At 37.9% G+C, this 20,477-nt stretch overlaps 1 protein-coding gene across 2 annotated transcripts in view; it reads left to right on the top strand.

Annotated features, from left to right (window-relative positions):
* AGBL4 (AGBL carboxypeptidase 4) overlaps positions 1–20,477 on the top strand; it is a 915,072-nt gene that overhangs the window by 34,304 nt on the left and 860,291 nt on the right. For both annotated transcript variants that reach the window (XM_045584580.1, XM_036445875.2), the window contains exon 2: positions 14,264–14,386. In XM_045584580.1, coding sequence (XP_045440536.1) covers positions 14,264–14,386 — 123 coding nt within the window. The remainder of the gene's footprint in view (positions 1–14,263; positions 14,387–20,477) is intronic.

The raw sequence follows: 20,477 nt of genomic DNA, 5'->3' as shown, positions 1-20,477 counted from the left end.
TAGAAAAATATACTTTTAAGAAATAGTTTTTCAGCCGAAACCGGTTTGGCTCAGTGGTAGAGCGTCGATTTGCGGACTGAAAGGTCCCAGGTTCGATTCCGGTAAGGGGCATGTACATTGGTTACGGGCACATCCCCAGTAGGGGGTGTGCAAGAGGCAGCTGGTCGATGTTTCTCTCTCATCGATATTTCTAGCTCTCTATCTCTTTCCCTTCCTCTCTGTAAAAAATCAATAAAATATATTTAAAAAAAAGAAATAAATTTTCAATTAAATTTTCAGTTCAACAGCTATTTATTGATATTGCTCTAAAGCTGGCATTTTTTAGTTCTACAGTGAATACAAGTGTCCCTATCAATAGTAATCAATGAATATATGGTTCCCCATACTATTACTAGCTCATAAGTGGAAAGTGAGTGTTTACTATTGTAGATGGGAAGAGAGCATTAAAGCATATGCAGTTGGCTGTAATACAAAATAGAACAGGTATAAGTAGAATCTTGGTAAGATCAAGGAAGAGTGATCATTTATTGCAGTGTTGGGAATGGGATGCAAACTATTCTTTCAGGAAAAAATGGGCCAACAATTTCCTCTGAAAGGGTGTAAAGATGTCCTTTCTTACAGAAATACAAATTTTTTCAATCAATTTCCTCTGAAAGGGTGTAAAGATGTCCTTTCTTACAGAAATACAATTTTTTCAATATACATTCTATTTTCAGTATAGTACTTATCTAGATGATCAGCTTTTTGAGTGTATATTAGTATATCATTAGTCTTTTATTGATAGATTGATTTATAGCTTATTTTTCGTATGTATTCTCCTTAGTTCTGAACAAAAGATAGGGTAGGTGCAAAAATAGATCTTCAATATATTTTTGTAATTGAAACATCCTGTGATTGATTGTAGCTTAACACATCTAGACATTCTATTTATATTATAGATCCATATGCCTAGAGAGAAATAGCACAGTGTATATGTGTATTTAGGAAATTGTTTTTTTTTAAAGTTTTTGTTTTTTGAGTTCTTGTAGTATATGTTGTAAATATATTTGTAATGTGAACAAACATGCTACAATTTTATAAAATGCTAGGAAAAAAATGTATAATTGTTGAGATTAAAGTGCTAGTTGATTGAGATTAAAGCCCACAAAGAAGTAGATTCTCTTTCCTAAAACACCTTCTGGTAGGAATTTTAGATTTGCTTTTTTGGGAGAAAATTTGTGGTTAATCTTCAATGTAATTTTATGTCAAAATTATGAAGTCTTGGAAATATGGCTTTATAATGGATCTTTTGGCATATTCCTATTCCTTTAACTGTGTATTACTTATGCATAGAGGTAATTTGTTACTCCTTCAAGATGTTTTGGCTGAAGAGGTGGAATACATGCTTCATATAAAGGTCAATTTTAGTTAATAAGTTATTTTTCTTGTTTTTGTAATAATTGCTTGTAACTTTTGTGTAAAGTGGTTTTCCATGTAAAAGTAAAAAAGTTGAGATTTTTGTCACATCCATCATCAGCATAACCCACTTAAGTGTCGAAACTATTTGTAACCTTAAAGTCTATTTCTAGATGCCTTAACAGGCCTGTTTATCAAAATAAAGTAAGATATAATTATCATATTTTTACACTAGTTATATCTATAAATATGCATAATTTTTTGTTTTCTCTCCATGTAATTATTGCTCAATATGTAGTATTTTATAAAATGTAAGTAATAATAATAACATTAAGTAATAACATTAATAGGGTTATATATTTATTTTAAGATAAACCTCAATTGTTTTATTTTCTCTTTTGTTTCTAACTTCTTTAAATTGAAAGATTTCATTGTGTTACTCTGTCTCTATGTTTGGAGACAAATATTTTACATTCTATAATAAAGGTATTTTATAGTGTGTAATTTATCTGGATTTTGCACTATTCAGTGTTTACTTCAAAGACTTCCACTAAGACATTCTTTATGAATTTCAATTTAAAATATTCCCTTTCTTTTTTTTGAATTTCATGTTGACCATCACTCCAAAACATAAGATGGCCACCCCTATGTGGACACAAGATGTCTGCCACAAGATGGCCAGCAGGGGAAGGCAGTTGTGGGGGACCAGACCTGCAGGGGAAGACAGTTAGGGATGACCAGAGCTGCAGGGGAGGGCAGTTGGGGGTGACCAGGCCTGCAGGGGAGGACAGATAGGGGTGACCAGGCCTGTAGGGGATGGCAGTTGAGGATGATCAGGCTGGCAGGAGAGGGCAGTTAGGGGAAATTGGGCTGGCAGAGGAGCAATTAGGTGTCAGTCAGGTTGGCAGGGGAGTGGTTAGGGGGCTGATCAGGCAGGCAGGCAGGCAGGCAGGCAGGCAAGCTGTTGAGAGCCAGCAGTCCTGGATTGTGAGAGGGATGTCCGACTGCCTATTTAGGCCCTATCCCACTGGGGGTGACCGGGCCAGATTGGAGAGGGTGCAGGCTGGGCTGAGGGACACACTCCCCAACACCTCCCATGTACGAATGTCATGTACCGGGCCTCTAGTGGTTTATATAATTGAATATTGTATTCTTTTGTTAAATACGCTCTTTCAAAGTAACAGGTGTCTTGATGATGATGATGCTAATGATAATGGTGGCAATAATAATAACCAACTACTTATTGAATAAATACTGTATTATAATTTACTTACATATATTTTCTATAACCTTCAGGACAATATAAGCAACCAGACTGAAAGAACTTCAGGTTAAATTTAACAAAGATTATACTACATATATATTTTAGTTATATATAACTAATCTCAGATCTATGTTGACTTTGAAATTCAAATTCTTACTATTAATTTTATTATTCAGTGTTTACTTCAAAGAAAAGACTTCCTGAAGTCTTCCTACTAGTATTTTAATGATGCCTTGAGTAAATGGGGTATTTTAAAATAAGAGTAAAGAATTTGGGTTCAAAAATCTGTGTGAAGCAACTATATGGTTGAACATTAAAATGCACAGAAGTTAAGAAATTAAAAGTTCTTATTCTATAACAACCATTATTCCATTATTGCATGTCACCTTGTATTATTTTATACTACTGGAAATGCCATCATTTTTAATGGTTTTATATTCATGTGTAATGGAATTGAGATATGATTGCTCTGAGAAAAATAACATCTCTTTTCCTATACTATGCATTTAAATGCTCAACCATTATATGACATAAATATTAAAGTCTATAGTCTACCTCTTTCTATCTTTATGTAAGTATTATGTGTGTTTTGTGGTATAATGCTTTCTTTTACTATTTGGTCTCATATAAAAATTGTTTATCTTAAGCTATAAATGTGCTATTTGTTTTTTTGATAAATTTAAAATATATCACATTCATTATGCTCTCAAAAGACAAAAAATCAATATTGAAATGAAATTTAGCTCCTAAAAACCCTTTTTTTATTTTATTAAACTTACAAATATTTATAGATTACTGTCATTGTGCCAAGAATTGTGTTATATCTGGCACTGAGAGAAATAAAATATGATAAAAAGATAAGATATTAGATACTTCTGATGAGAAACCACAATCACTAGGAGGATAAAATGACACCCATAATGAATAATTAAAAGGTAATAATGTTGTAATAAAGTTAGAAACAAAATGCTGTGGCAATGTAGAGGAACATGACTATCATTGCTTGTGAACAGAATTTCTTCACAATGTAAAATGGATAAATGAATATTTCTAGGATTTGAAAACCAAATAAAAAGTTCCAATGTTTTCATTTGTGTATAGAATCACTGCAATCACAACTGTTAGAAATATTAATTCATATAGGAATGTTGTATTAGTAAATGGAATACAGTGATGGATAATGTTTTTGGTGATACTTTTAAAGTGTTGATACTTCTGGATAAAATTGTGAACAAATCAATTATAATGTTTCCTTAATATCTATATTACTTGAATTCTTGAAAAAACAAAACAAAGCACCCAGTGTTTATTAAAATCATGCAGAATACTTTGTATGTGTTAGGCTCTAAGCTCACATAACTATAAGTAGAATTTTTACTTTCAGGAATATTTGTTAGGACATTAGAAAGTTGTACTTGACTTTTCTATACTTTGCAGTACATCTAGCATCCCTGGTCTTCAAAAACAAAATACCATCAATGCTTTTCCATCATTATGAAAACAACATAATGCTTCAGCATTTTTTTTAAATTTTTTTTTAATTTTTATTTTTTAAATCAATCTTTATTGTTCATATTGTTACAAAGGTTCCTCATTTCTTCCCCCCTCCACCAGGTTCCCACCCCACCCTCCGCCCCCTCCCCATCCCCCATTGTCCTCATCCATAGATGCAGTTTATGTTCAGTCTTTTCCTCCCTCCCTTTCCCCGATAGTAAATCCCTTTTCAGATAGTAAATCAGTTACTTAGCATTTTCTCATATCAATAATACCACCACATGCCCAATGATACATTTCACACAAAAGACATTTCCAAATAGGTCAACCAGCCTCATCCAGGCCCCACCCAAGGCACTCACAGATCAACACCCCAGCCCTATACTAACTCAACACATCCAGATCTAAGCCTTCATCACTTGATTCAGCAGACCCTCAAGTTCCCACAAAAGTTTCCAGCCATGTCTGAGAGGCAGCCGTGGGGCAGGGGCAGGCGAAGAGCGAGCTGTTCTGGGCCTGGCTGTTCCGGGCCTGGCCTCTGTTGCTCTGGTTCGTTCCACAACCAGCTGCTCCGGGTCTGGTCACCGCTGCTCCCGACCTAGTTGCTCTGGACCTGGCTGCTGCTGCTCTGGGCCTGGCCGCACCCGACCCGGCTGCTCCGGGCCTGGCCGCTCCCAGCCTGGCAGCCGCTGCTCCGGGCCTGGCCGCACCAGACCCGGCTGCTCCGGGCCTGGCCGCTCCCAGCCTGGCAGCTGCTGCTCCGGGCCTGGCCGCACCAGACCCGGCTGCTCTGGGCCCGGCTGCCCCGGGCCCGGCTGCTCCGAGTCTGGCTGCTCCCAGCCTGGATGCTCCGGGCGTGGCTACTGCTGTTCTGGACCTGGCTGCTCCCAACCCGTCTGCTCTGGGCCAGGTTTCTTCGGGCCCGGCCACTCCGGGTCTGGGTGTTCCTGGACTGGCCTCCCTGGGCTTGGCTGCCTCTGCCTCAGGCCTGGCTTCCACTGCCCCAGGTCTGGCTGCTCCAGTGCTGGCTGTTGTTGCTCTGGTTCTGGCTGCTGCTGCTCTGGGGCCTGGCTGTTGCTGCTCCGGGCCCAGTTGCCATTGCTTTGTGCCTGGGCACTCTAGGCCTGGCTGCCGCTGTTCCAACATTCTGTCCTTTTTTTTTTTTTAAACGCATTTATGTTGCAATGTTGGCTGGTGAGTTGAGTTCTGACTTAGTCTTTGAATTTTCAAGATCTTCTTTGTATTCTTTCTTAAGTAATTTTACTATCTTTTGCTCTCACTTGATTTCTTCACATTGAGAACTTTGGTTTCCCCCTCCTTGTCCTGGGAGCTCAGCAGGTTGGCCTGTGGCACCCCTTTGTTCTCCGCGGGCTCCCGCGCTGCTCCAGCCTGTTGCCGGGGTCGGCGCCGCCCAGGAAGCAGCCCCCGGCCTTGGCTCCGTTGCCCGCGCTCAGAGGTCGATGGCTCAGGGGCACCCCCCCACCCCTGGGGGCCCTGTCGCCCGGCTCCCTGCCGGCGCCCGGCTGGCTGGTGTCCGGCAGGGGCTCCTGCTCCCTGTCGCATTCCTCCAGTCTGCTTCAGCATTTTTTTGTGAGATGCCCCCTAGGGATATTGTTGATATTTATAACTGCCTCAACAGAATAATTAAAATAATAATAGAACTAATAAAATTGTCAGAAAGAAAGTTAGAAAATAATGTATAGAATCTATTTCCTTTTCTTTCCTGGTAGAGTGTCAGTAGAGATAATTTGATGTTGATAAATGAAGATATAGATATATAAAGATATTATGTAGAATAATACCTGAGAAACTAAAACCAGACATGTTTAAGAATATATTTGCATCTAGGGAATGAACAGGGTTGGAGGGGATGAGCCTTGGGATAATTTTACTTTTAAATATACATACACCCAGGATCAATTTTGTGACTTGAAAATTATTCTTGCTCTTTTACTTTTAAACATTTAAAAATCAAGTTTATTGGGTATAGTTCCCATGTAATAAAATGTATCAATTGTTACTGTACAATTTAATGAGTTTGGCAAATATATATAACAAATATATAATATACACTAGTGTAACCTCCACCACCATCACACGGACGCGCGTGCATGCACGCGCGCACACACACACACACACACACACACACACACATGCACGTTCATATTATTTATAAAGATGTCTAGTTCTTCAAACAGCATTTGTTTTATTTTTTATTTAATATTCACCTGAGGATATTTTTTCCCATTGATTTTTAGAGAGTGTGAAAGGGAGAAGAAGAGAGAGAAAAACCGAGAAAAATCAATGCGAGAGAGACACATTTATTGGTTGCCCCCCACATACAACCGACCAGGGCTAGAGCCTTCAATTAAGGCATGTGCCCTTGACCAGAATCAAACCTGGGACCCTTCAGTCCACAGGCTGATTCTTTATCTACTGACCCAGACTGGCTAGGGCCAAACAGCATTTGTTATAAAGACTATTCTTTCCATATTAAATTACCATTGTACCTTTATGGAAACTTAATTCTCCATATGTATGTAATATGTATGGATGTATTTCTGCACTCTCTTTCTGATTCATTGATTTCTGTGCTTGTCTGATATTAATATTACTCATGTCTTGGTTACTGTCAGTTTAAAGTAAGTCTTGTTATCATGCAATGTAAGTTCTCTAACTTTTTTTTCTTATTTTTCAAAATTATATTGGATATTTCAGATCCTTTGAGTTTCCATATAAATTTTATATTCAGCTTGTTGACTTCACATATAATGTAGAGATGAAATTTTGAAAGGTTGTCACCGAAGAAATAATGAATTTTCTAATTCACGAACACGATATACCTTGTCTTAATTAAGTCTTCCTTAATATCAATCAGCAATGTCTGTTAGTTTTCAGTATAATGTTTTTATACATAATTGGTTACATTTAAGGCTGAGTATTTTGTGTTTTGTGATGCTATTAGTATTTTAATGATATTGTATTTCAAATTTCATTTTTCAAGTGTTCATGTTTAGTGTATTTCAGGGATTTCTAGTAAATGTCCTGAATTTCAACATGTATTCTCCACTCAGGATGGTTGCAGTTTGGAAAGTGTTTAGTTTGCAATGTCCAAGTTATTTTTTTATTTGGTCTCATGGTGTTTTACTCTACAAGACTTAGTATTCAGCCAAAGTCTTAAGCAGACCTTTGTATATTTTTGCTGCTCTGGCTCTCTATAGCTTTTTCCTCTTCAGTACCCTGACTTTCAAATTTAAGTTTCTTCAGCCTATCAAAACTCTATTATAATCTTACTAGAGGCCTGTTGCATGAAAAGATTCGTGCAATAGGCCTTCCTTTTCTTGGCTTCCAGCACCGCTTTTCCTCCAGCACCCTGGACCCAGGTCTTCGCTCCTGCCAGAGTCTGCCTTCTTTGTCTTAGCTGCAGACTCTGGCCGGAGTCTGTAGTCTTGTCTTAGCTGCAGCACTCTGCTCCTGTAGATCCCTTCGCTCCCCTCCCTCCCTCTCATAGCAGGCATCCTGACCAGCACCTGGAGCAGCTAGGTGGCCACCATCTTTGGCATTCTAATTTGCATACTCACTCTGATTAGCTGAGGGCATAGTGGAGGTACAGTCAATTTACATGTTTGTCTATTATTAGGAAGGATCAAATCAGAAAACTACCTGTTGTGCTTTGAAACCCTCTCCCTACACTATCTTTTTGAAACTGTCAATCTGAAAGCTAGGAATTACATGAGGCTCCCTCATTTATTTCTCTTCTCTTAGCCATCACAGTTTGGTACTGTTTGTTATCTATGTCAGAAAAATTGTTGCTTCAGATATAGTATTTGTCTAGTTTTCTAGTTGTTTAGGGTGGAGGTTGTCATATTAGCAATTGTGTTCCCTCTATAATTCCTGTGAGGACTTATTGAGGAATTTCCTGAGAGAGTTTGTAAATCACTGTTGCAGACATCTTCCCCTTCACTTACACATGCATGCATATACTCCAGTCTGGCAGGTGAGAGAAAGAATGTATAACTCTGCTGAAAACAGGGGTCAAAGAAGATTTCAAAATTTTGATTACATTGTAGTCAATCCCTTTCCATACCTGCAGCTCCTGGTAACCACTGACTTTTTAAAATACCTATAATTTTGCCTTTTAAAAATGCCATATAAGTAGATTATAAAAGTTGTAGCCTTTTGAGTTTGGCATTTAGTAGAATGCATGTGAAGTGCATTCATGTTGCTATGTACCAGTTATTTGTTCCTTTTTATTGCTGATTCATATTCCATTGTATGGATGTAGCAGAGATGGTTTATACATTCACCAGTTGAAACCATTTGTATTGTTTCCAGTTTTTAGGTGTTTATGGATAAAGCTGCTATAAACATTTATGTGTGTTTTTTTGTAGGTGTGTGAACATGCTTTCACATATCTTGGGTAAATAACTAAGAGTAGAATTCATGGGTTGTATGTTGTGTATATTTAATTGTATAATGCAGTGTCAAACTGTTTTTTAAAGTGGTTGTACCATTTTTCATTTCTGCCTGAAATGCATGAAAGTTTTCATTGAATCATCATTCATCCTTGGTTCAGTCAGTTTCTTTGATTTTAGCCTTTTAAAAGGCATAAGGTAATATCTCATTGTAGTTTCAACTTACATTTCCCTATTGATTAATGAGGTTGAACATCTTTTCATGAACTTAATTGACACCCATATATCTGCTTTAATGAAGTGTCTAATAAATCTTTTATGAATACTCGATATAATTCTTAATCACATAGGTGTTTTTACAAGGATTTTCTTAGTCTGAAGCTTGAATTAAAGTACCTTTCTAAGAGCAGCAATTTTTAATTTTATCAAATTCAGTTCATAACCTTTTTCTTTTATGGATTGTGATTTTTATGTCTTATCTAGGGAAACTTTGCTAACTTAAGGATACACATATATTTTCTTATCTATATTTTTATTTGTCCATTAAAACTTTCCATTGATTTCATGTTGTAGGGTGTCTTAGAGTGATCTTTGTTTTTGTTATGGTCAACTATGCATAATGTAATAGTTATCATTTTAACCATTTTTAAGTGTACAATTCACTGCCCTTAAGTACACCCACAATATGATGCAACTCTCACCATTTCAGTTTATGTCTGGTATCATTTTTCCCTCAACCTGAAAAACTTTCTTTAATATTTCTTATAATAGTGATTGTTGATAATGGATCCTTTTAATTTTTGTTTTTCTCTAAATACTTATATTGTAGCCTTAAGATTTAAAAGATATTTTCATAGGGTCTAAACTTTTATGTTGGCAGGTTTCCCCCCCAATAATTTAAAGATAGCATTCCCTTGACTTACAGTTTGCATAGTTTCTTATGAGTAATCCACTGTAATTTTTTTTATCTTAGTTCCTGTGTATGTGATTTGTATTTTAAAATATGAAAATCCATTAAAATATTCTGCTTAGTGCTTTTTGGGCCTGTAGCTACATATCTTTCATTATTGTGAAAAATTCTCAGGTATTATTTCTTCAGATATTTTTTCTGCCCCATTCTCTGTCATCCCCTTCTGGAATTTCAGTTATACATGTTAGATCATTTGATATTATTCAGAGCTGTTAGGTGCTGTGTTCTTTTCCTTTCCTTTCCCCTTTTGTCTTTTTGTTCAGCTAATTCTATTGATCTGCAGTTCACTAATTACTTATCTGTGTCAAGTTTACTGGTGAGTATATTGAAGAAATTAATCTCTGTTACCATGTTTTTCAGTTTTAGCATTTCCTTTAGACTCATTGCTGTAATTTCCATCTCTCTTGGAAATTCCTCACTTGTTCATGCATTTTGTCCTTTTTTATTAAAGGCTTTAACATATCAATTTTAGTTTAAGTTCATTGTCTAATAATTCCAATATCTGGTTATTTCAGAGTCTAGTTCTGTTTATATTTTTCTCACCTAGAGAGTAGGTTTTTCTTCCCTTGAAGTTCTTTTATGTTCCACAATCTTTTATTAAATACTATATACCTAGTGTAGAACAGTAGAGAATGATAGAAATCCTATTTGTCATTGGAAATGGATACACTTCTTTTTCTAGGTCATTTGTATGAAGACTTATGTTCACTTATTCAGGAGTTAAGCTGGGCTGAGTCTCATTGTTGCCATGGTTACCTTCAGTTTGTCCTGGACTTCAAATTCTCTAGTGTTACTTTATTTGTGAGGGAGAGCGAGCGCTAGGGTGGTTATGGGTATTTTCATCAATGTTATGCTCTACCCTGAACTTTCCCTGGGCACTGTTACCACAGTGGCTTCTCTTGATGCTTTTGTCCCTACTCTAGAAATAGATTTCTGTTGTTTGTAATCCAGAGGTTGGTATCTGGTGTTGAGGGAGCAAGACTATTTTTATTGTATTGGTTTAACCTCACTCTTAGGCAGACCTGGTATGTTATGGTTTTGGAGTGGAGTTTTAAAAAATGATGCCATCTTTCTTTACTCTTTAATCTTTGCTTTTAATTTTTATATTTTAGAAAGAGAGAGAAACATCAATGAGAAGAAACACTGATTTGTTGCCTCCCATATGTACTCCCATATGAGGGGATCTAACCCACAACATTGGTATGTGCCTTGACACTCCAATTATCTTAGCCACCCAGCAAGGCTCAACTCTGTCTTGAATCATTGATTTGTCTTGTATGAGACAATTTCCTACCCCTTTGGTAGGGATAGGAGCCCGCTAATAAAGAGATGTAGTCTTAGGCCATGACTGTTTTCTGCCTCTCACCCAGGTATAAAAGATTTTTCCCCCTTTTCCTCCTCCTACAATGGTCTCACTTGGTTACAAATTTTGTTATTCCTCACCTAGTGGCTTAAGACCTTTATTTCTATGGGGTGCAGATATTGTTGGGGCTTCATGTGTTTTCTATGACAGAAGCTACTTTCCTTCTCCAGGTTTGCATCACAAAGAAAGCATTTTCTAGTCTTCTGCCCTGCTCCTAATCTTTCTCCAAAACACCTGACGGAGACCTGTACAGGAGTCTGCCACTGGGTTTGAATTCCTTTTTGTGTTTGTGACTCTCAGAGATTCTACATGCTCATATTTCCTCTACACTGGATCTTTAATCATTTAAAAAATTTGTCTTAATTATTTTTAATCACTTGTATGACACCCACCATTTCTTCTTTTGGTGCCCTGTCCTAGAGGAGTCAGAGCTTCTTTCCCAACTTCTTTTGATGGGACCCAACTGTCCTTGGATGCCGGATTATTGGTTGCCCTATAGTCCCAGTTTTCTGATAGATTTTGCTCTTTATTTGTTCTTGTTAAGGGGGACACCAAGATCTTTCCAGCTTTCTAAATCCTATGTGGAAATGAAACTTAACATACCTTTTAAAAGTTAAAGTTCCGGAGAAGAACCAAGATGGCGGCATAGGGCAGACACCCGAATGCAGCCTACCATAACAAGTTTGAATTTAGAACTGAAAAACAGGGGAAACATCACCTGAAGCGCCAGATGGCTGAGGGGAGGCTCTACCATCTGGGAAGGAGAGAGAAGGCTCACTGAACCTCAGGAACTGTGAAGTACAGAAAACTGTGCATGAAAAAGCGGCCGCAGAGTTCGCTGCCGGCTGGCTTGCAGAGCGTGGAGAGGGTGGACCAAGTTTGCTATAGGCTTACTCCCTGCGCGGAGAGGGCAGACAGCTAATGCGCGGCTGGCTTTCTTGTTCTGGAGGAAAACAGAACCACCCTATTGCGCTGATAGAAGGCCCCAGACAGGGGGAGGCAAGACTGTCTGGCAGTGGGCTGGGATCTTGGAGGTGTGTGAAGCCAGCTGCCATTACCGCGGGACTCAGAAAAAAGACCCTGGTAGGGAGGGGTTGAATAAATCTTGTCTGCACCACTCGAGACTACGCCCCAAGCAGAGCACAGAGGCCCTTCCAATGGCTACCTTCCTCATTCACTGCCAATAGGACTCTCCTAGGGAGAGGCAGTCAGGAATCTAAAGCTTATCTGCGCCTATACCAAAGAGGTGTGCGAGCCTGCAACCAATTGTGTGAGATTAAACAAAGCTTGTCTGTGCCACCCTGAGACTCCGCCCATCCAAGTGGAATACAGAAACCCTTCTAGCTGAGACACTTCTGATCCCCATAGCCAATTGGCTTGGAGATCAAGGCTTCCCAGTGATATCAACAACAAGCAAGGCTTAACAACAAGACTGCACACGCATCCCACAAAGGGCTACATCAAGACTGTCCACCTCAGGTAACTGGGAGGCTGATTCACTGAACCATATAGGACACCTTAGCACACAAAGCCACCCTACCAACTCAGGGAAGCTGTGAAAATGCCAAGACAAGGAAATAGATCACTAACAAAAGAAATGGAGGAAAAGAAGAGACTGGATATAGAGTTCAAAACCACGCTTATAAGGTTTTTCAAGAATTTCCTAGAAAAGGTCGATAAGACCTATGAGGTGATGAAAAGGGATCAACAAGAACTAATAAGGGATCAACAAGAAATAATAAGGGATCAACAAGAAATAAAGAATACATTGTCTGAAATAAAAAATATTATACAGAGTCCTAAAAACAAAATGGAAGATCGCAAGAATCAAGTCAAAGATTTGGAACATAAAGAGCCAGAAGACACTTCTCCCCAGAAGCAAGAAGACAAGAGAATCCAGAAAATTGAAGATAATGTAAGAAACCTCTGGGACAACTTCAAGTGAACCAACATCAGAATTATGGGGGTCCCAGAAAATGAGAGAGAGCAAGATATCGAAAACATACTGAAAGAAATAGTGACAGAAAACTTCCCCCACCTGGTGAAAGAATTAGACTTACAAGTCCAGGAAGTGCACAGAACTCCAAACAAAAGGAATCCAAAGAAGACCACACCAAGACACATCATAATTAAAATTCCAAGAGCAAAAGACAAAGAGAGAATATTAAAAGCAGCAAGAGAAAAGCAGGTAGTTACCTACAAAGGAGCACCCATACGTATGTCAGCTGATTTCTCAACAGAAACCATGCAGGTCAGATGGGAATGGCAAGAAATATTCAAGGTAATAAATAGCAAGAACCTACAGCCAAAAATAATCTACCCAGCAAAGCTATCACTCAGAATCGAAGGCCAGATAAAGAGCCTCACAAATAAAAAAAAAGCTAAAGGAGTTCATCACCACCAAACCAGAATTATATGAATTGCTGAAGGGGGTTCTTTCGGAAGAGAAAGTAAATAAAGAAAAAACTATGAACAACAAATACTTAACTATCAACAAGTGAATCTAAAAACCAAAGGAATTAAAAAAATCTGATGAACAATATTAACTGTTGAATATAATAGAATCAGAGGTATGGAAGGGGAGTAGACTGACGATTCTCGGGGGAAAAGGGGAGAGGGGGGCGTGGGAAGAGACTGAACATAAACTGTGCACCTATGAATGAGGACAATGGGGGGTGGGGAAAGGGCAGAGGGTGGGGTGGGAACCTGGTGGAGGGGATCAATGGAGTAGGGGGGAATGAGGAACATTTGTAATAATATGAACAATAAAGATTTATTAAAAAAAATAAAAAATGAAAGTTAAAGTTCCTGGTAAGAAATATAACTTCTGTGTTAATTTAGTGGTTCTCAAGTTATTTCTATTGGTGAAACATTAGTTAGTTATGATGATAGTTACAGAACTATTGTTTTTTCCAAATTAAAGTAATTATATATTTGTGACAATATATACATATGTAATTAGTATTACTAATAATTGATGTAATTTACTGAACTTTTTTTGGATTTTGGTAGTTATACTAGATATTTTTCATATAATTCTCAGTAAAATGTTGGAACATGGTTTACTGTGCCCTTTTTTATGGATGAGAGAAACTGAGGATAAATGGATTAAATTGATTGCTTTGCATCACAGAGAATTAGTATGTAGTACAGATGAGATTTGAGCCCGTATCGTTCTAGTTTCAAAATGCATTCTCTTTGTACTCTGCAATAGAGTTTTCTGCAGTAGTTAATTTCTTGTTACTGGGATTAACACAAAAAGACAGGGGAGGGAGCAAATTAATGATAAAAATCTAATTAGACTTCTATTACTAAATACATTTTTATGTCTGTTTAACATGGGTCAATTTTTTGAAAAATAGGCAATGATTTTGGAAAGGACGATGCCATCGGAGGGAATGTGAACAAATTTATGGTGCTTCCAACTGGATACTGTGGACAGCCCAAGAAAGGACATCTTGTCTTTGATGCTTGCTTTGAGAGTGGTGAGTGTATTAAAGGCCTTTGCTCTTGATCTTTTCTGATGAGGGTTTTTTTTTTAGAAGCTATTCCCACCTAAATGTTATTCAGTCCATTTAATGTTTCACCAGAATGAATCAAGCTGTCAGAGGAAAATCAGTTTTGATGGGATTAACTTGGAAATACTTAAAATGAGATACAATATTTTTATTGCTATAAATTATTAGAAGTATACTGGTAATAATGGTGAACATTTGTATAGTATTTTATATTTTATAAAGTACTTACCTAAATCTTATTTGTCTGGGAATATAATTCAACTAACTATATGGTAAATCAATTATTGAATGTTTATTGTATATATGGTTTTGTATGACATTCTCACAGAACTTAATCATTGTGATTCAGGAGGCTTTCTATAAAGAAATGATGAGAGAACAGATTCCATTGAACACAAGCAAAACAGCAAAATTAATAATGCATCATAATCAACAAATGCTTGTAGGTATTCTAAAAGGGGAGATCAGAACTTGATTGTGAATTCCCATCCAGTAGGTATTTGATCTTGTTAAAATATTTATGCCCTGAACCTCATATTCTACTATGAATAGCAAACATTATGTATTCAGAATATGTTGAAAATATTAGTGAGAAAAGTAACATAATTTCCTTTTTAAAATAATTAATTTTATTGATTTCAGAGAGAAAGGGAGAGGAAAGGGAGAAAGAGATAGAAACATCAATAATGTGAGAGGATCATTGATTGACTGCCTCCTGTATGCCCCACACTGGGAAACAAGCCTGCAATCTAGGCATGTACTCTGGCCAGGAATCCAACTGTGACCTCCTGGTTCTTAGGTTGATACTCAACCGCTGAGCCATGCTGGCCAGGTATTTTTGTTTTTGAATAGTGTGTGTGTGTGTGTGTGTGTGTGTGTGTGTGTGTGTGTGTGTGTGTGTTGTGTGTGAGTGGATATGCCAGCTCTCTGAATCCTAAGAACATTGGTTATTTATACCAACTATTGAAAACTTGTTTATCCAGAGTTTTGCTCTTAGTTTATTCCATGTTGTCTTAGTTTGCTAGGGCTACCTTAACAAAGAGCCACACACTGAATGTCTTAAACAATAGAAATTTATTGTCTCACAGTTCTGAGATCAAGGTATTGTCAGGCTTGGTTCATTCTAGGGGTTTGGGGAAGAATCTGTTCTATGCCTCTTCTCTAGCTTCTGGTGGTTTGCCAGCAATTTTTGTTGTCATTTGGTTTGTAGAAGTATCACCTTAATTTATGTCTTCATTTTCACATGGTGTTTTCTCTGTGTGTATGTCTGTCTCTAATATCTACCCTTTTTTTTTTTTTTTTTTTTAAGGACACAGGTCATTGATTTAGGGCCCATAGTAATGGCCCTATTTTAATTAGATTACTTCTGTAGAGGTCTTTTCTCATAGTAAAGTCTCATTATGAGGTTCTGGGGAGTTGGGACTGAAACATATGAAGTTTTATGGGGACACAATTCAACTCATAACACAGAATTGTAGTGTTGTCCTTCCAGTCAGATATGAGCATTGTCCACACTGTTAGGATCAATGTTTCCTATTTATTTATTTTTTAACCTAGTATTGTTGTCTTGTCCAGGAATTCATTTGGTGCTTAGAAAATACTTTTTGAATTCTTTTTACTTTCTGTTTACTTTTATATTATACTTAAGGTATGATGGGTTTTTACAATAATTCTATGAGTAGGAATTATTTTATTCCTACACTATGGAATAATCCAGATTCCTTTTCTAGAACACCTTTTCCTTAACTAGACTCATATTTTTCCATCCCTTTCCAAAAAGCTCAGTACAAAAAATTGCCTATCTGACCACAAAGTAACTAACTGAATAATACATATTCTCCTCAAATGTATGAACAGTTGTTTATATCAACTTATTTGTCCTTGCAGTATAGTAGAGTGACTAAGTGACATCATTTGGAGTCAGGGTGCAGTTCAAATCCTTACTTGAATACTAGATCATGGTTTCCTCATTTGTTAATGGTGAATGATGCCTACCTTATATCTTAATTGAAGGAAAAAAATATTTCATTGTTTAAAAAATTAAGCCCATTTTAATAAAATATATACATACCAATAAAATATTTAAAAATAGATAAATGAGGAGATCACATGAAGGGAAAATAGCAAAAGAAAATTCATCTGGATGAGTACATAAAATGATGCTATGAGATCCATAAATTTGCTATAGATAGATGACAAGTTTTACTGACTTTTCTGGCAGCCAAGTAATAAGATAAAAACAAATCAGGTACTGGAATCTGATAGAAACCCTTTCTAATGAGCTTCCCAAAGCATATACCGAAATATGATGAATAACACCTTCCACAATATCCTTGTGTTCTTTACAACAGTATGTTTCATAGAGGTGTATTTTGTAACATCCTTCAATGTAGGATGAGGGCATAATGCTAAAGGGCATTTTAGTGAAAACAATTCAGTTACCATTAAAAACAATTTGTTTGTTATATATAGCCTCCATTTTATCTATCTATCTATTTTTCCTTTTTATTGAATTTATTGAGGTAAGACTAGTTAATTCAAGGATGTATTTGAGATTATTTAAAACAGGGATGTCAGAGGGGTTTTGTATTATGTGCTAACTCTGAGCTACTGGCTGTGGTTTCCTGGTATGCTGTGTTGAAAAGGATTTTGTAAGTGTATCTGGATTTACTGGGAAGGAGTTAGGTGATTAATAGATTCAGTGAATTGAGAGTATTGACTCATATAGATTAAGTATATTCCCTTCAGATAAGCCTCCATAAGTTTTTTTTCCTCCTTTCAGAGCTATTAGCTTTGTAAAGGGCCCAATACATTTCCTGACCCTGAGTTAGTGGATAATTAATGTTTTTCTTATGAGAAATAAGGTCTTTGGGTCAAATATGAATTTCCTATGAATCCCTGATCTGTTTTTTTTTTTCATATATACCTCCCTATAAGTATATTTCCCTTGAGGAAACAGCCATACTACTCTAATTTTATTTCTCCAGAGATATTTGACACTTTTTATGATTTTTAAACACTTACTTTGTTCTCTTCTGTTAGTAATCAGCTTTAGGACAGAATTCGAGTCTAATTAATCCCTGTTCTTCCACCAAACCAAGCAGAGTACTTACAAAATTAACCACTACGTTAATATTGTATTTATTTATTGAATGAAAGATGGGGAAAGATTAACTTTCTAATAGCTTTGATGAAAAAATAATATTTAATTGCTGCTTATTTCCTAGCCCACCAACTTTTCTGAAGTTTTCATACCTTTGCAGATGTTGTTTTCTCTACCTGGTAAAATGTTAATTCAGACTCAGTCCAGCATTTCTTTTTGAGAGAAACAGTACATCTCAGGCAGGTTTGGCTGTCTGTATCCCTGTATTTACAACCATTTCATAAGCTATTCTATGATATGCCTTATTACATTGCAGTTATTTAATCATGTTTTTTTTTCCTTATCAATAAAAGTGCCTTGAAGTCAGGAATGGTTTCTTATTAATTTTTTTCTCCTAGCACCTAGTATACTATCAGTCATTTAATAAGGAACTCAATAAATATATGAATAAATGAGGGATGATAGATAATGAACAAAGTAATCTTCATAAAGTGAAATTTTAAGATTGATAAAAAATATTTTACACTTATATAAAAAATAACATTAATAGTAAAAAGAATATTAAGGAAAAAAATAAAACGATCACTTATTTATTGCTTACCAGATACTATCATAAATTACATATACATAGTTTATCTCATTTAATACTCACAAAACCTTCTGAGGTGTTAAATCTCTATAAGTTTGGAAACTAATGCTCAGGAATGTAAATCTGTTTACCTTAACTCACATGACTGACAAGTGGTGTAGCTGAATACGAAACTGAGAATTTTCTAGCTCCAAAGGCCATACTTTTAACCATTATCTCCCCCTATATATAAAAGCCTAAGCAACCCAATGACTGGTCAACTGGTTGTATAATGCACAATGATTACCAGAGAGCAGATGCTCAAGGCAGTCAGACATCCCTCTCACAATCCAGGATTGCTGGTTCCCAACTGTTCGCCTACCTGCCTTCCTGATGGCTCCTAACTGCTTCTGCCAGCCTGATAACCCCCTAACCACTCCTATGCCAGTCTGATTAATGTCTAACTGCTCCCCTGCCAGCCTGTTTGCCCCCAACTTCCCTCCTCTGCTGGCCTGGTTATCCCTAACTTCTCCCCCTTGCAGCATTGATCGTCTCCAACTGTCCTCCCTTGCAGACCTGGTCCCTCTCAACTGCCCTCACTTGCAGGCCTGGTGCTTCCCAACTGCCCTCCCCTGCTGGCCATCTTTTGGTGGCTATCTTGTGTCCACATAGGGGCAAGATCTTTGAACACATGGGGGAAATCATCTTGTGTGTTGGAGTTATGGTCAGTCTGTATATTACTCTTTTATTAGATAGGATAGAGGCCTGGTGCATGGGTAGGGTTCGGCTGGTTTGCCCTGAAGGGTATCCTAGATCAGGGTGGGGGTTTCCTTGGGGTGTATGGTGGCCTTGGTGAGGGGCCTGTGGTTGTTTGCAGGCCAGCATACCCCCTGGGTACCCAAGCAGAGGCCCTAGTATCTGGAATTTATTTACCTTCTACAATTGAAACTTTGTAGCCTGGACTGGAGCCAAGTCTTCTGCTCACTCCCTGGCCAGCAGCCATTTCTGTTTGAATTTGTTTACCATCTATAATTGAAACTTTATATCCTTGAGTAGAGGCCTAGGCCGGCCAGGGCAGGTGGAAAGCTTGGCTTCCTCCATTGCAGGGGGGCAACCCTAGACTTTTCTCTCTGGCTTAGTGGCTGCCACCATTTTTCTTGGGATTTGGGATTTATCTTATTCTTTTTTTTAATATATATAATATATTTTATTGATTTTTTTTTTTTTTACAGAGAAGAAGAGAGAGGGATAGAGAGTTAGAAACATCGATGCAAGAGAAACATTGATCAGCTGCCTCTTGCACACCTTCTACTGGGGATGTGCCCTCAGACAAGGTACATGCCCCTGACTGGAATCCAACTTTCAGTCTGCAGGCCGACCCTCTATCCACTGAGCCAAACCGGTTTCGGAGATTTATCTTCTATAATTGAAACTTTGTATCCTTGAGTGGAAGCCTAGGCCAGCCAGGGTATGTGGAAAGCTTGGCTTCCTCTATTGCCAGGGAAACCCAAGCCTTTCAACTGCTCTCTCTGGCTATAATCATCTTGGTTGGGGTTAATTTGCATACACACTCTGATTGGCTGGTGGGCATGGCTTGTTGGTGTAGCAGAGTGATGTTTAATTTGCATATTACTCTTTTATTAGGTATGTCTAGAGGCCCAGTGCATGAAATTTGTGCACTGGGGAGGGGGGTGTCCTTCAGCCCAGTCTGCACCCTCTTGCAGGCTGGGAGCCTTCAGTTGGACATCCTTAGCACTGCTGAGGAGGTGGGAGAGGCTCCTGTCACTACCACTGCGCTCACCAGCCCTGAGCTTGGCTTCTGGCTGAGTGGCAATCTCCCTGTGGGACCGCACTGACCACCAGAGGGAAGCTCCTGTGTTGAGTGTCTGCCTCCTGGTGTTCAGTGTGCATTATAGTAACCAGTTGTTCCGCTGTTAGGCTGAAACTGGTTCTTGGACGTCCCCTGAGGGGTCCCAGATTGTGAGAGGGCATGGGCAAGGCTGAGGAACCCACTGGTTCATGATTGAGGCCAGGGAAGGACTTTTGGAGGGCTTCTGGGTATGTCTGGCCTGTCTCACTCAGTCCCTGACCTCAGCAGCAAGCTAACCTACCAGTCAGACCACCTGCCCCTCTGGTGGTCAGTGCACATCATAGAAACTTAGCTCTTGATTCCTCTGCAACATATGACATTTATAATAATTACCCTTATTTTTGAAATGGTTTTCCCCTGGCAGCATTGACTACCATCCTCATTCTCCACCCCCTTGACTGACCTGTCTTGTTTTCATTTACACATGACCCTTAAGACATTCTCTAAGTGCAGCTCACCGATCTTTTATCTTTATACATCTTGAGTATCACATCTAATAATTCACCATCCATGCATC

This window comes from Pipistrellus kuhlii, unplaced genomic scaffold, assembly GCF_014108245.1.
Source record: "Pipistrellus kuhlii isolate mPipKuh1 unplaced genomic scaffold, mPipKuh1.p scaffold_m20_p_2, whole genome shotgun sequence".
NCBI classification, from domain to species: Eukaryota; Metazoa; Chordata; class Mammalia; order Chiroptera; family Vespertilionidae; genus Pipistrellus; species Pipistrellus kuhlii.
The sequence above is the reverse complement of the archived record's forward strand: the minus strand, read 5'-3'. Positions and strand labels throughout refer to the sequence as shown.